Source organism: Pomacea canaliculata, linkage group LG4 (assembly GCF_003073045.1).
Source record: "Pomacea canaliculata isolate SZHN2017 linkage group LG4, ASM307304v1, whole genome shotgun sequence".
In the NCBI taxonomy this organism is placed as follows: Eukaryota; Metazoa; Mollusca; class Gastropoda; order Architaenioglossa; family Ampullariidae; genus Pomacea; species Pomacea canaliculata.
In genome coordinates, this window is record NC_037593.1 from 10,569,391 (window position 1) to 10,583,613 (window position 14,223).

Genomic DNA, 14,223 nt, shown 5'->3' on the forward strand with positions numbered 1-14,223 from the left:
ACTAGAAGCAAATTATCTCACACAAATTTGGATCTGTCAAACCATGACCATTTGGATAATTGTCCTCGCTTTTGTGTTCCTGATTCAAAAGTTGCTGATTACATAATGTGAACCAACCAACCGTCAAGTAAATACAAAGAAATTAAGCATGAAGCTGCGTAGGTTGCAATATATCCAGATGGCCAAATGGTGTTCATCGAGAAAATATTATTTTGAAACCAGTGATCAACAGACAATAAGACGAAGTTCATCAGGTCGCCTGCAATGTTTAGTTTTGCTTTTTTTTCATAGCGTCTGGTCGTTTCAGGTTTTGAATTCAATAAAATGATATAAAAAATGTCCTGCATCTTATATATATAAGTGTGTGAATGTGTTGTGTATACATGTGCATGTGAATGTGTAGTTTTGTGCGTGTGCTTTTTTGTATGTGTGTAGTGCTTTTCGTGTGTGTATGTGTATGCTTACCACAATCAGCTTCGTCCTCTCCATCTGAACAGTCCATATCTCCATCGCACACCCACTCAGCCATCAGACACCTCCCATCCCGACATGTGAACTGGTTTCTGGTGCAGTTGGCTTCAGAGAGAAGAACAAACATTTCAGTGAACAGGGCTGCTGTCTATTTTATCTTTCTTGTCCCCCTTTCTGTCTGTCTTGTCGATCTTAGAGAGTCTGTATACCTCTGCCTTAGTGTGGTTGTATCTGACTGTCTTGTCTACCTTCTCCGTCAATATGTCTGTCTCGTTTGTAATGTCTGTCTTGTCAAGCAGTTCAAACACACACCCACACAGATGCAGTGAAGGTGCAGACACGCAGGCATGCAGACAGGCTATGTCACCAAACAGACAGACAGACACGCTGGCAAAGAAGTTGCTAAAAAAGTTACACGAAGAAAGGGCATCAGACAAACATGAGGGCAGATACAGCAGTAGACAGGCTGCTAGACAGAGCCTTTGGTTACTGCTTTACAGCCAAACAGACAACTAGACAGCGGGGCAGAGACAAAGGAGAGTTCTTACTGCAGTTGGCCTCGTCACTGGCATCCGGGCAGTTGATCTGGTAGTCGCACCTCCGATAGTTACGAATGCACATTCCCATGTCACACTTAAACTCGAAGTCGCTGTTGCATGCTGCAACACATCAGATGTAAAAAAGGTCTAAGGTCAGCGACATGACAGAAAACACGAAACCCCAGACAGGACATCAGACAGAGACATCAAACACATTCAGACAACGCTGACGTTTCAATACTTACTGCAGTTTCGCTCATCTGACCAATCACCGCAGTCGTTGGCTTGGTTGCACACGGCACTCTTGGGCACACACAGAGGAGCGCCCTCACAGCGAAACTGGTCACCGCAGTCTGCAACAATCATCAGTTGAGTTCAATATATGGCCACGATGAGGTTACACAACAAGACCAAGCGATAATCAAGAGACAGGAGATCACATCGCGAGATCATGAACCAAGACTGAGACAGAAGATTACACACTGAGACCAACAACGGAGCCAACAGACAGGAAATGACGATACGAGACAAGAGTCAATGACCAGGAGTGTCTAAACAATGTGAGACCATAAACAGGAGGTTTGTGAGGAAACCAACAATAAAAAAGAAGAAAGAAAAGACAATTAAACTTCTTAACAAATCAAGTGCCGGGTTTTTTTCTTCTCTATCCCACACATGCACACTCCCCCCGCCTCTCACCTGCTGTCAAAATCTTATTCCAGAAAATTAATGGAAGGCTTCCGGAAGGCAAGCAAAACTAGCAGAAGGCTCCTTACCTACAGGTCTAGGTGGTTGGAGACACTCTCCATCTGTAGCCTTGTCCGGCAGCAGCGAGCAGTTCTGGGGAAAGAACCTGGGAGCGTTTCTGCACTTCCTGTCGTACTCTGTGGACAGCATAGAGTAAATCGTTGAGGTCTGGGGAGCAGGACACAGCATAACTTTAAAGTTTGCAGAACAAAACACTTGTCAAGCTTTGAAAGTTTCTTTTAAGGTCATTGAAAGAACAAAAGTAAGAGAACACCAGAAGCCACTCACCCTCGCAAACACTCCGGCAGGGATACAGGAAGACGCCATCATCACAGCGCGGAAACAACATCGCGCATGCGTAGAAGAGAGCGACCTCGGAACATCCGGAGGACACGACAGGGTCCACAAGATACAGGTACTGCTTCTGTATTGTCTCGACATCCGTCGCACCCCAGGTGCTGGGCACACTTCCATTCAGGTGACCAAAATGGCGACACGCCTCGATGGAGATGGGCAGGCACTGGTCTACAGACAGGTTGGAACAAAAATGTTTTCTAATAAATCTGTACGTTGTACACACTAACCAACATTATGTATGTGTATCTGTCTTCACAAGATTGTCTTGTCGGACGACAGTTTGTCTCAGATGTGTTCGTGTCCCTCTGTTTTATTTTTATTCTGTGAAGAAGCCCACTTTCACAATCAATTATCTTCTTTAACACCATTTCATCACCAAGGGTGGTTGTCTACAACTGTCAAGGATTCAAACACACTTCTTGTAATCTGTTCCCCGAGATACCTACGTGGTGTGGGTGTAGTCGGCGGCGTGGTGGTGACCTCGGTGATGGAGGACTTCCTGTTGCTGATCGTGCCCAAGGGGGTTGTCATGACTGGAGGGAGCAGGCAGGTGTTCGGGTCTGTGTTGAACAGCGGACAGTAGGGGTTGAACTTGGCCTGTGAGTAGCAGGCTTCCTCCACCTCTGTCAACACATCGGCCAGGTGAGGAGGGTTAGCATAGCGCACCTGGTCGCGAGAGCGAGAGAGAGAGCGGTGTGTGTATGTGTGTGTGTGCGTGCGTGCGTGCGCTTGTACAGGCATGTGCATGTGTCAGTGAGTAAGAACTGAATTTGAACTTATTGTGGGGTAAAAAAAAAAAAAAGACCCAAATAGCAGCGTCCCCTATTGTCTAAGTCAGTCCCCTTTGCTCGCCTGACATTCCCGTGGTCTAGGTCTTATCTTTGGTCTTGACCTCGCCTTGACCGTTCTCTCGCTTAGTCCATGACCTCTCACCTTCACAAGTACTGCGACAGGGGCGGGTGACGTTGTTATGCTCCGCGTTGCATGACGGGAAGAACATGGCGCACATGAAGTACTCGGCCACGCGCGAACAGCCCGATTGGATAGTCGGCATGCCCCACGTCTCAAATGCCCGGATGTTGGCGGCCTCGTCTTCAGCAAACCACGTCGGGTACATGGTTGATGTGAAGCCCAGACTCCTACACGGCTGGTAGTTCTGACTGACGCACAGCGCTGTAAAATGAGCGAAGAAATAAAATTTTTTGGTAAGTGTCATCTATAAGGTAAAAACAGCGACTAAAAGTCAACAAACTGTGACGAGGAGGAAGAACTCACAAGAAGGCGGAGGGGGTGAAGTGGAAGTAGAAGGCGGCAAGAAGATGCTCTGGAGGCAGGGTTGTTCGTGGGGGAAGCCCACGCAGTCTAGCGGCCATGGCAACTGGTCGTTACACCTGGACACCGTGTCTGCAATGTTCGAAGACACAGCTGAACCCTTCAAGTTTGTTAAACAATGCAGAATTATTGCTCGTAATGCAGCCCACATCAACAGGTAAACAAACAAGACCACAAAGAAACGTCTCTAGTGATAATGATGATGATGACGACGACGACGACGACGCTCATAAAGACGACGATAACAATGATAATGATAACAACGACGACGATAACTAAAACGATCACGATGATGACAACGACAATGATGATAGGTATAAGAATCAGGAGGAGGTGATAAACGATTGTGTTCATCTCCTAAGCGGCGATGTGAAGGGACCAAACTAGACAAATGAAACACTGCGCCACCTGCAGGTGAAATGAATGAACTTATCAGTCATCGCTGATGACAAGCATCTTGAGGAAATAAACTGAACGTGGTAGACTGGCTGGATCACGTGACTCGAGTCAGTAGTTACAAATGTCGAGTTGTTGTTGCAGTATGGTCTTAGCAGGCCACTCACCTGTCACGTGCTCTCTCTCTCTCCATCACTCACCTTGGCAAGTTTCCAGACACGGCATCCAGTTACTGAGCGTGACGTCACAAGGGGGAAATGCAAATGCGCAGAAGAAGGTGAAGTCGTTGGTGCAGGCGGTCGCGAGGCTGTTGTTGAACATGTAGAAGTCCTCCTCAGCCTCCTCCACGCTTTCATGGCCCATTAGGTTGGGCAGCGAGAAGTGCGAGTACCCCAGGTCCAGGCACGGGTCAAAGGTCAGCTCCAGGCATTCCTCTGGCACTGCGGCACAACCATTCATTGCTTACTCGAAACTCAACAACTGTCGTGTTTCCCTCGAAACAGTTTTTGTGCGCAGACAACATATACAATTACACACACACCATACACACGATAAATTCTTTCCTTTTTCGTTTACTTTTCTCTATTTCTTTTCTTTCAGTCCTTTTTTTCTATTTTCTCTTTTTTTCTTTACTTATCTCTCCTTTATTTCTTCCTCCTTTTCTTATTCTTTTCTTTTTTCCTACTTTTTCTTATCTATTTTTCCTGTCTTCTTTCTACTTTCGTGCTTCATGTTTTGAATGCCCGTGTTTCTAAATTTTCATTTTTGTATTTTTGTCTTTCTCTGTCATTCCGTTCGTTTTTCGTTTGTTTTTTTCTGTCCAACAGAATTGAAAAAATTTCGCCAATTCACGACAGACAGAAAACAAAAGTAACCTTTGACCTACCTGTAGCAGTCGATGTTTGTGATGTCGCAGTCTGTGTGGTGGTCTGAATCTTTGTCGATGACATCAGTGATTTTTCTGATGAAGACACGAATTCTGAGGATGAGGACGACGAAGTTACAGATGCTGTCGTTGACGCTGACGAAGTGGACGGAGCAGCCGACGAGGTCGACGGTGTGGAAGAGGCCGCAGCTGTTACTGCAGCTGACACGGAGGACGCTGAGGGAGTCGACGATGTGGGTGAAGATAACGGCAGCGACACTGCGATGGACGACGACGAGACAGTTGATGAAGAGGTAGAAGTCAGATGCCGTGACGTCACAGTCGTCCATGGCGGAGCCGAAGTCGAGGATAATTGTGGAATATCTGTTGGACAGACGTCACTGAGGTTACTTCAACAAGGAGACGACAACTTCTCTATCGTCACTTCTCAACGAAGTTGAACACAAAAAGGTCACGAAACTAAAATAACTTTCATCATCTATAAATGTTGCTTACATAATTTATTTGTGGCACTGACAGCGTTACTGCAATAGCAACGTGACTGATCGTCTGCATGAACTGTATATAGTCACACATAACTGTAGCATCACGGCCGTTACATGTGACTGGATGCAGTTAATGCAGATTTTGTGTGTGTGTACATTTATGTTCTTGCTAAATTCTTGATTTATATTTCCCTCTTCTGACTTCCACTGTCCAGCCCGCACTCTCCTCCCCACGCACAAAATAAAAGTCTGAAGTACCAGCTTTAGTCACGTGATGCTGTAAGACATGTGAACTGTACTCACCATACAACACAAAGGACTCGGGAATGATACCAATCACTGTTTGCCCGTTCCGTAGCAGATGGTAAATTTCTTGCTGCAAAAAGACTTTCAGATGCTGCACAGGCTCCTGGGCCGTCAGCTCCGTGACGTTCTGCCGGAAGTCCAACTGGAATGTGACGTTCTGCGTTTCGGGCCTGTCAGACGCCAACAGCAAGTGTTTCAATGTTATGGACAAAGAAGTTAGCACAAGATATCCCAGTGTTTTGACCGAGTATTTAGGAAGATATACCAATGCTATCATCAAGTAATTAAGAGTCTGCTGTACGAGGATTATCGAGAGCGATAGAGTCAATTGTTAAACAAATTCAAGAGTTCACTCACTGAAAATCCTCGACTGACAATCCCAGGTAAAACGCCTCAAGCTGTGAGTTATTGACGATAGAGATGAACTGCAACCAAACATCTCTGTTAGAACATTGGACAGTCTATCTATGGACTCCAGGTGCATTATGGGAAAATATTCACTGAAGTAACAGGTTATTCACATGAACCCACAATCACTGACTTGCTCCGAGAGTCACGTGAGCGATTAGTCACAGAGGCAAGTAACTCCATGTGCAGACACATTGACTATATATAGTGAGCGAATAAAGTCTAGCTGATGCAACTATATATATACAATATTGCGAGGTAGATACATAACACTGTGTGGATACACACACACACTGCACTTCAGGGCAAGACGAGACCGGGGGTGGTTGTTTCCGAGTGAGAGGAAGAGAAACAAGAGAGGTGACAAAGTGCAGAGGAACAAACGGTGCAGTCAGCACTAAGTACAGTTTCTCCCACCGACTATTGTGCATCCTGCTGTGTTCAACGTGTGTGTCGCCACAGCCCTCCACATGCTAACTGCAACTACCACTTCAGAAACCCGATACAACTGTTAGAACACTCCCTCCAACCCCTCTAACATCTATTATCCTCCACCTACCACCCGACTATGTCGTCAACATTCAGCAACCACCGAGTGGTGTGGCTCCAAGAATGCTCACCCGATTATAGCTCACATCAGACAGAAGGAGTCGGGTGGGGAGAAGGGCATGTACAGGATCGTGAGTAGAAAAGAAATAAAGGAAGGAAATATTATATTTAAGGCCATCGACAATAGATTAAATGTAAGACCATAATGAATAAAAAAATGAATTATTTGTAAAACCACAGAGAAAGGCTTGACTCATACACCTACAATTCTTGAAAAAAAAAAGAGAGAGAGAGAGGGGACGGGGAGACAGACAGACCAAAAACAGAGATATGACATGAAGGAATAAGTTCAAAAGTAATCCACACTCACATCTTGCGACAAGCTTGTCTCAAGCTGTTCCCGCGTACCCGGCCACTGCGATATCAGCAAGAGGTTGCCGCCGTACGTGATGATTGCTGCAACGAGAGACAGCACCATGATGAACCGTCAAGCGAGCACTGGCGACGTCCCCCGATGTTTCCACCACCACCACGTCATCACAACCCAGGCCGCAGTCACCACGCGCCACGCATGCCTGGCAAGCCAGACATTCCCGGCCTGGCAGTTACCTCCCCCCTACCCACACTCCTACACTTCCACTCCCGTGTCACGACGCCCGGGTACACACCCCGCCCACCCACACTCGCATCCACCCACCCCGCCGGTCAGCACCCCAGCACCCACACAGCCCTCGTCATTGATCGCCGCAGGGTCGCTCGCGCGCGCCCGACTCCGCGAAGCTGTGCACGTGAAGCGTGACGTGACGCCCGCCGAGTGTCTTGCGACGTTACACTCTCTTTCTTTTCTTTTTTTAAAAAAATTTTCCCCCCTCTTTGTTGTCCGATGATGTGGACAAGGCACTCGCTGGCACACTTATTCAGGAGACCCGCAGGTTGTCATGGTAATCTCCGACAGCATCTCCACAGTCTGGCTTCCAGTGACACACAGCGAGCTATGGCCGCCTGCCCCAGCTTCCGACTCTAGTTTATCGAACGCTCCTTCTCTCCGTCTGTCTGATCTTCACTCGTCTGTCCTGTGAAGTGCAGGGAATGACAGACAGTACAGGTCCTGTGGCTGCTGGGCTGTCTCGCCATAAAACACTCACCCGCTGTAATTCCACCTGAATATCCACCTGAAGCTGTTTACCTGTGTGGCAAGGTCAGGGCGACACGGTGAAACTAGTTGACAGTTATTTCACACAATGTAAAGTCGACAGCTTAAAACCGGTTTGCACTAATTTTATATAATCACGCCGACACTCAAAAACCTGTTATTGCGCAATGAGAGGTCGATCCTTCGAACTTGTTTACTTTATTTCATAAGAACAAAGCGTCACACGTATACCTGTACAGCAGGTAAATGTCACAAGAATGTGTGTTCGGTAATTGTCCAGTATCACGCCCGTTCACTCACGCCTGTGTACAGTCGATGTTTCCACAATGTCTCACCACAGAAATCTGTTTACACTCTACTTTCTTGGGTGGCCTGTAGCTTTGGCTGCAGAACTTCGTGTAGCCCACCGATACCTGAAGTCCATCAATAGAAAAACAAACTAAAATTCCTCGCTAGAGTTCGTCCAGAACCAATATCTTCACACATTCGTTCGCTCACAAGATTTCAGTGAACAACACTCTCCTCCGACTGTCAGCAGGATGCCTGTCTACTGCAGCTGCACACCTCCGTCTCCAGACGCAGTCAACAAGCCCTCAGCCACCCAGCGACCTGGTAGTCGTGTACCTGACGTAATTCATCTCGTCTGACAGGTAAGCGAGCACGTGATTCGTTTGCTGGCCAATGATTCGACGTTTACCTGTAATAGCCACCTCCACCACCTTGCACCTGGATGACTGCACAGTTGCGAGAAATCAACCTTATGAAGATAAATAAAATTTACGGTTTTGTTATTTTGCTTGGCAGAGAGAGTTTTCAACAGCTGGCCGTGACGTCTCACGTGAATGTGGCTCAACAACACGAGACAAACCGTTTGAACGAAAGCCTCTGGTCACTTGTCTGTTCGTGATCATCTCTCGATCCACAACTGCTTTCAGTCCAAAGTCCCACGCAGGTTCTCGCACGGCGTGGTCCACGTTCGGTGACGTCACTTCCGGAGCTTTCGTCGTTTCCGCGAGCGAGCGAAAGAACAAAGGAGGCGGCGGCGCGAGCGAGAGGCTGACCGTGCAGACGCCGGGCGACGTCACGGGTTGAACGCGTCCAGCTGCGGGCGGCGCACGTCTTGAACGTGGCCCAACCCCGGCCCGCACTTTCCTCGCGTTGCCCCTAGCAACGCCATCATCCCGCTGCGATCGGACGATTAATGGCTTGGTGAGCCAGACGTGAATGTCCGACGTCTGCTCCTTGAAGTCGGACAGTCCGACGTCACCGGTGATGACGTAACGGGCCTCCCTGTCTAGCGCCCTCCATGGCGGCTCGGAGCGCGAGCATCTCGCTGTCTAATAATAGCCGCGCATCACTTGGCTAAGTAGAGTTCTCGCTGGTTTGATAGTGTGCCGTTGTTTATATAAAATAAGTAATTTAAAAAATAAACAAATTATAAAATTATAACAATTATAAATAATTATATTTATTTGAAATGTGCTAGGAGGGTAAAATAATATTTGTCTTTAGGTCTCGTGATTTCCTTTACTACACAAAAGTATAAAAGTGTGAGGAGCACTCTAGGATCTTGTAACGCTCCTGGACCCCTCATATTTTTATGAGAGACAAACAATGGAGGGACAGAGGAGGAGAGTGAGGCAGGATGAACTCACGTGTCTCCATGGTGGATGTGAGATATGATGTAGAGGTCTGATGGATCGGTGAAGACTCAGCTTCTGACTCTGGAAAACAAGAGTTTAAAGTTTACATACTTTCTTCTTGAGTCACTAGCACTCACACAAGCACACACACACACAGACAAACACACACACACAGACAAGCACACACACACACCTGGTCTGACGAGGACGATGGCCAGTCCCACGCCGGCCGCCAGAAGGACGACGGCTGTGATGCCGGCAGCGATGAGCAGACATCGCCTCGCGTTGACCGTCTTCTTGGGCCACGCGACGTCGGGGGGAGGGGCGGTGCCGGGGGTGCGAGGGGGAGGGGCGAAGTGCGGGAACTCGTTGTTACCGGCCTTTAGTTTCTCGTCCACGAACACGTCGTCGGCCTCCCCGCTCTCTGGCAGAGAAGGCACCCGCCCCACTCCCCCGACATGGCCGTTGGGTGACGATGGTGTGGGTGTGCGAGGCTCGGTGGAGGTGGAGTAGCGCTGTTAGAAAAACAAAAATAAGTGTACGTGTTGAAATAGCTGTTGTACACAAGAAGAGGCAGATTCCAAAACAACAAATCTATCTCCGTCAACCTTTCGAAAGCTTTCGCCCTCCCCCTTAAAAAACAACAAAAAAAAAAAAAACAAACAAAGAAGAAACTAAATGTGTTTGTCGAAACAGTCTCTCAACATATATAGAAAGAGAGAAGGAATACAAAAAATAAATTTTTTTAATGAAATGCACAAAGGTGAACTTGTTACAAGAACCTTTGAATACAAACAGACAGAAAACAATCGCAAAGAAAACACACACACACACAAAATGTTGTTGAGACAACTTTATCCGGAAATGGAAGCAGCGACAACAGTACAACTTCAAAGTGTTGTCCGAGAACAAGACAGTGCTTGTTCGTGTCAACAGGAAACAACATGGCAAATGTATTTGCACAATGGCTAACGTGACAAGAACGTGACAAGAACGTGACGACCGCAAGCCTTGTGACAACAGAATGCTTTGTGATTATCTTTCTCGTGCTTTGTAACCATGTTTATCGTGACGACCATCCCCAGTTCTACCACCTACACACAGACACTGAGGGAATGGAGAACTATGGTTTGCATACTTAGTTTGAATGGACAAGTAAGCTGAATGATGTTAGGATGCTGTGTACATTCTTTTTATGGAGCGAAAATCCACAGGTCTCAACACTGGCATCAAAATCCGGAGACGCACCGGTTCGACACCCGTTTGGCGCAGCGAACACCGACCTTCGAACCCGCAATTCCAGTGAACCAAAAGGTTCAAGAACAACCTTCACCTTTCACAAGGAATGCTCGTGATTATTGTGAAATGCAGTATACAGCTGTTGTAATTACATACTTTTAAACGTAGAGAAATTAAATCATGAAAACATTCAGCCTTCCTGATGACAGAAATATGTCGCGCCGTTAATTCAACAGCAGGTCGTGTTCTAACAAACATTCCTATTAGTTAATTAGTAACACAATGTGTTATTGCTAATATGTCATCAGATTCCAGCTGGAAAAGTATCAGATGGACTTCATCAAGTACTGAGATCGGCAGATGTAGCTTATTAAGCAGTAAGAACGACTTCTACTAAGACAGTTGGTGTCATCAAAGATGGAGACGTCTTGCCTTGTCTTTTACTTCTCGTCTTTTCCGAGTATTTCCTTCTTGTTTTCTGTATTTAGTCTGACAACAACATCGTCTGAGTCGACTTGGTAAATGTTTAGCCTGACAGAAACGATCCAATCACTCCACGACAACGACAGCACAGCAGGATTGTAGTCTTTCCTTTCTGCTTTTATTTTTTCATTGTTTGTTTGCATATATATATATTGGAGTGTGTCTGTATGTGTGATATACACATTTGTTTAGCCTTGGAAATAAACTATCTTGTCTCAACTTCTATTGGGGAAAAAAACCACAACCTTCTGTCGATTCCCTATGTGACAAATATTTTGATACGATTATTTTTCTAAAATGGACGGTAGTGTTGGCACCATGAAAACCTAGTAATAAAATAATTTACCGAACATGTAAATAATTTCCGCATCACAAAGGAAATGGTACCTCAATGACTCACTGCATACCCTGTGTATCCAATGACGACCTCACCTGCCAGGACACACTGTCAGCCATCATACGTACTCCAGTGACAGTCGTACATTGACACAGTGTAAACTGTATCCCAGTAAATCTTTCTGTACCAAACCGTTAATTACACTAATTGTGATTCCGACCTCGCCTAGACACGCCGTCCATCCATCCCATCCCTGTAACATGTACCTCCCACTCCCCATGTAAAGCCTCGTACTACATGTATCACGACCGGAAAAAATAAAGTCAGTAGTTGTGACAGTCAGTCACTGTGAGAGACCTACCTCTGTCCACAGTCTATATCTAGTAAGTAATCGCAAATAAAGCCGGATCTGACGTCAGACACAAAAGCTTTGTTACTAGAGATGATTCATCCAAAACATGGAACTTTGACACACACACAGTAGCAAGCGTACCATCCCCAATCACACACACATATATATAAATAATAACATCACATATACGTGTACTCAACCGTCACGAGCACAGATACATGCATTCGTCAGTTTCCGATATGTATATACACGCACACACACACACTCACGCACGCACCTTGCGCAGTGCTGGGTGACGGACAGACTCACTCCGGTACGAAAACGTCTGCATGGTGTGATGTCACACAGATGACGACCAAATGAATAATCGAGAGGACGATATACTGTTACCACGGTAACCACATCAAAGGTGTGTATAGCACAGGTAAAATGTTGTTTATGCCAGTCCCTTCTTCACCGGGAAAAACTCACAGAATCTTGTGCTGTTCGAGGTGACGGATAACGAATGCGACGATAACACACACGGGCTTCCTCAGACGCAGGGATCAGAGATCCCACAAAACGATTTCGTCTGATTCTGGTGACTGAAGTTCCTTCACAAAATGCCCTCAGTCAAATTCTACCAATTAAAGATTATCCCAATGTGCAGGTCCTGCTGATTAAAGATCCTCACAAAATGTCTCCTCCAGTGGATCTCTTTCCCTTCTGTACCGAGGAGTTACAACCCTCGTTGACATGTCTCATCAGCCCGATGTGACGAAAGCTTCACAACAGTCTTTTGTCAGTTGCTGGTCCTGATGTGCCAAATGCCGATGTTGACAGAACCTTTGACAGTTTCTTGGCCTGTCACTGATATAGTAGTGGACGGTGACGCCACTGCTATCTACTTCCAACAACCGCCTCATCCCTCTTTCCTGCGCTGAAAGTGAAACCGTTCAGTTCCGCGAACGTCATTCACCGTACTCCAAGTCACCGGAGGTGAATGGTCGCACAATGTCATCTACCGGCCCTTTGCTGTGCGTCTCCATGACAGGAGATGAGGTGGTGGTGACGTCACCTGTTTACTAGATGCAGTGACACTTCAGAGTTCAAAACACTTATATATTGACGCCAATCTCCTGATTCTAACTTTGATTCTGATTTTGAAAAAAATAAGTTTCTCGTTATAGGTATTTCTAATTATAGATCCTAAAATGGCGCCGCTTCGTAAACCTTGCGACTTTGCTAATAAATGAAAACAAAACTGTGAGCATCAGGAGTATTCACATCTTTCATCACGCCAGGGTCAAAGTGCCCTCGTCCAAAATAGGGGCTGCTGAGCGCCGGATGAGTTCCACGCTGCTAGTCCCTCACAGATATTAAGAAAACCCTCTTTACTTTGATCACATAGTCACGTGGTAAGGAAACAACAGTTTCGAGATTTTCTTTCAATTTCTAAGCTCCACAAGGCAAGGAGCACCCGCATGCGTCTGTACACGCACCACAAACGCTCGACGTGGCAGGAGGCCGCAGCGACTTCCGACCGGAAGTGAGAGAACTGCGCGAACCTCCTCTCTATCAGCTGACACTGGACTTCCGCTAGGGACGGACTTGCCGAATGCTCCGTGTCGCGCGACCAACCGACAGTGTTGTTGTTACCGGAAGTGCTTTTATCAGCAGCAGCCGCAGGTTGGCGCATCGTTACGGGTGCTGCACCTCGTCATGCTTCAGTTTGGTCCGGAGGGAGAAGCATAGGGTTGGAGCTATAGGTTGTGTAGGCAGCTGTAGGTTGTGTGTAGGAAGCTGTAGGTTGTGTATAGGGAGCTATATGTTCTGTGTAGGGAGCTGTAGGTTGTGTGTAGGGAGCTATATGTTCTGTGTAGGGAGCTGTAGGTTGTGTGTAGGGAGCTGCAGGCTGTGTAGGGAGCTGTAGGTTGCCACCAGCTGGAGCTGTTCATGCTAGCAAAATGACCGTTCTGTGTATGTGTGTGCAGAAGAGGGAAGAAGAAGGAGTTAAGTATGTCAGTGTGCTGATTGGTTGGTTAGTTTAGTGGGCAAGTGCTTCCACCTAGAGGTGATTTCGCTCTGTGACGGAAGAGGAAGGAGGAGAGGAAACCAGAAACCAGCCCTGCAAATAGATGTCACAGAGTGTCCAGAGACGAGATCTCAACTCAGGGCCTCTCACTGGTGACAAGCGAGTGGTTTCCCCACTGCTGGGTGCTCAGTGACGTATGTCACAGGACTAAACTAGAAATCAAGGTACACAAGGGTGGTGGCACCCGGTGTCTGGGAGCATTGTCGGGGGGTTACCCAGGTCCTTTGCAATGACCGATCATGTCTGTGAGGTGTTGGAAACCCTGGGTCACGTCCAGGGGCCTTAGGGAACTCAAGTAAAAGTCGAGTACAGTAGGTGCTGGCATCCTAACCTACCCTGCAGTCAGCTGGTCAGTCTCACTCACAGATGCTTACAACAGAAGTGGAGTGTTTCCTGAAGTGAAAATACATACCTAATATATAGGTAATATATAATATGTCGGTAGTGTCGACAGTATGTGGGTGAT

The 14,223-nt window shown here is 46.8% G+C and overlaps 1 protein-coding gene across 5 annotated transcripts in view; it reads right to left on the bottom strand.

Annotated features, from left to right (window-relative positions):
* The window catches only part of LOC112561923, a 44,012-nt gene that overhangs the window by 12,157 nt on the left and 17,632 nt on the right, over positions 1-14,223 (bottom strand). For 4 of the 5 annotated variants that reach the window (XM_025234783.1, XM_025234782.1, XM_025234781.1 and 1 more), the window contains 15 exons: positions 9,466-9,787; positions 9,285-9,353; positions 6,847-6,932; positions 5,877-5,944; positions 5,517-5,689; positions 4,729-5,091; positions 4,043-4,282; positions 3,390-3,518; positions 3,048-3,287; positions 2,561-2,737; positions 2,046-2,282; positions 1,787-1,894; positions 1,256-1,363; positions 1,020-1,130; positions 466-576 (listed from right to left, as the gene is read on the bottom strand). In XM_025234783.1, coding sequence (XP_025090568.1) covers positions 466-576; positions 1,020-1,130; positions 1,256-1,363; positions 1,787-1,894; positions 2,046-2,282; positions 2,561-2,737; positions 3,048-3,287; positions 3,390-3,518; positions 4,043-4,282; positions 4,729-5,091; positions 5,517-5,689; positions 5,877-5,944; positions 6,847-6,932; positions 9,285-9,353; positions 9,466-9,787 — 2,542 coding nt within the window. Of the gene's footprint in view, positions 1-465; positions 577-1,019; positions 1,131-1,255; positions 1,364-1,786; positions 1,895-2,045; positions 2,283-2,560; positions 2,738-3,047; positions 3,288-3,389; positions 3,519-4,042; positions 4,283-4,728; positions 5,092-5,516; positions 5,690-5,876; positions 5,945-6,846; positions 6,933-9,284; positions 9,354-9,465; positions 9,788-11,960; positions 13,114-14,223 lie in introns of those variants that run through there. The other variant, XM_025234780.1, reaches the window with a different exon arrangement.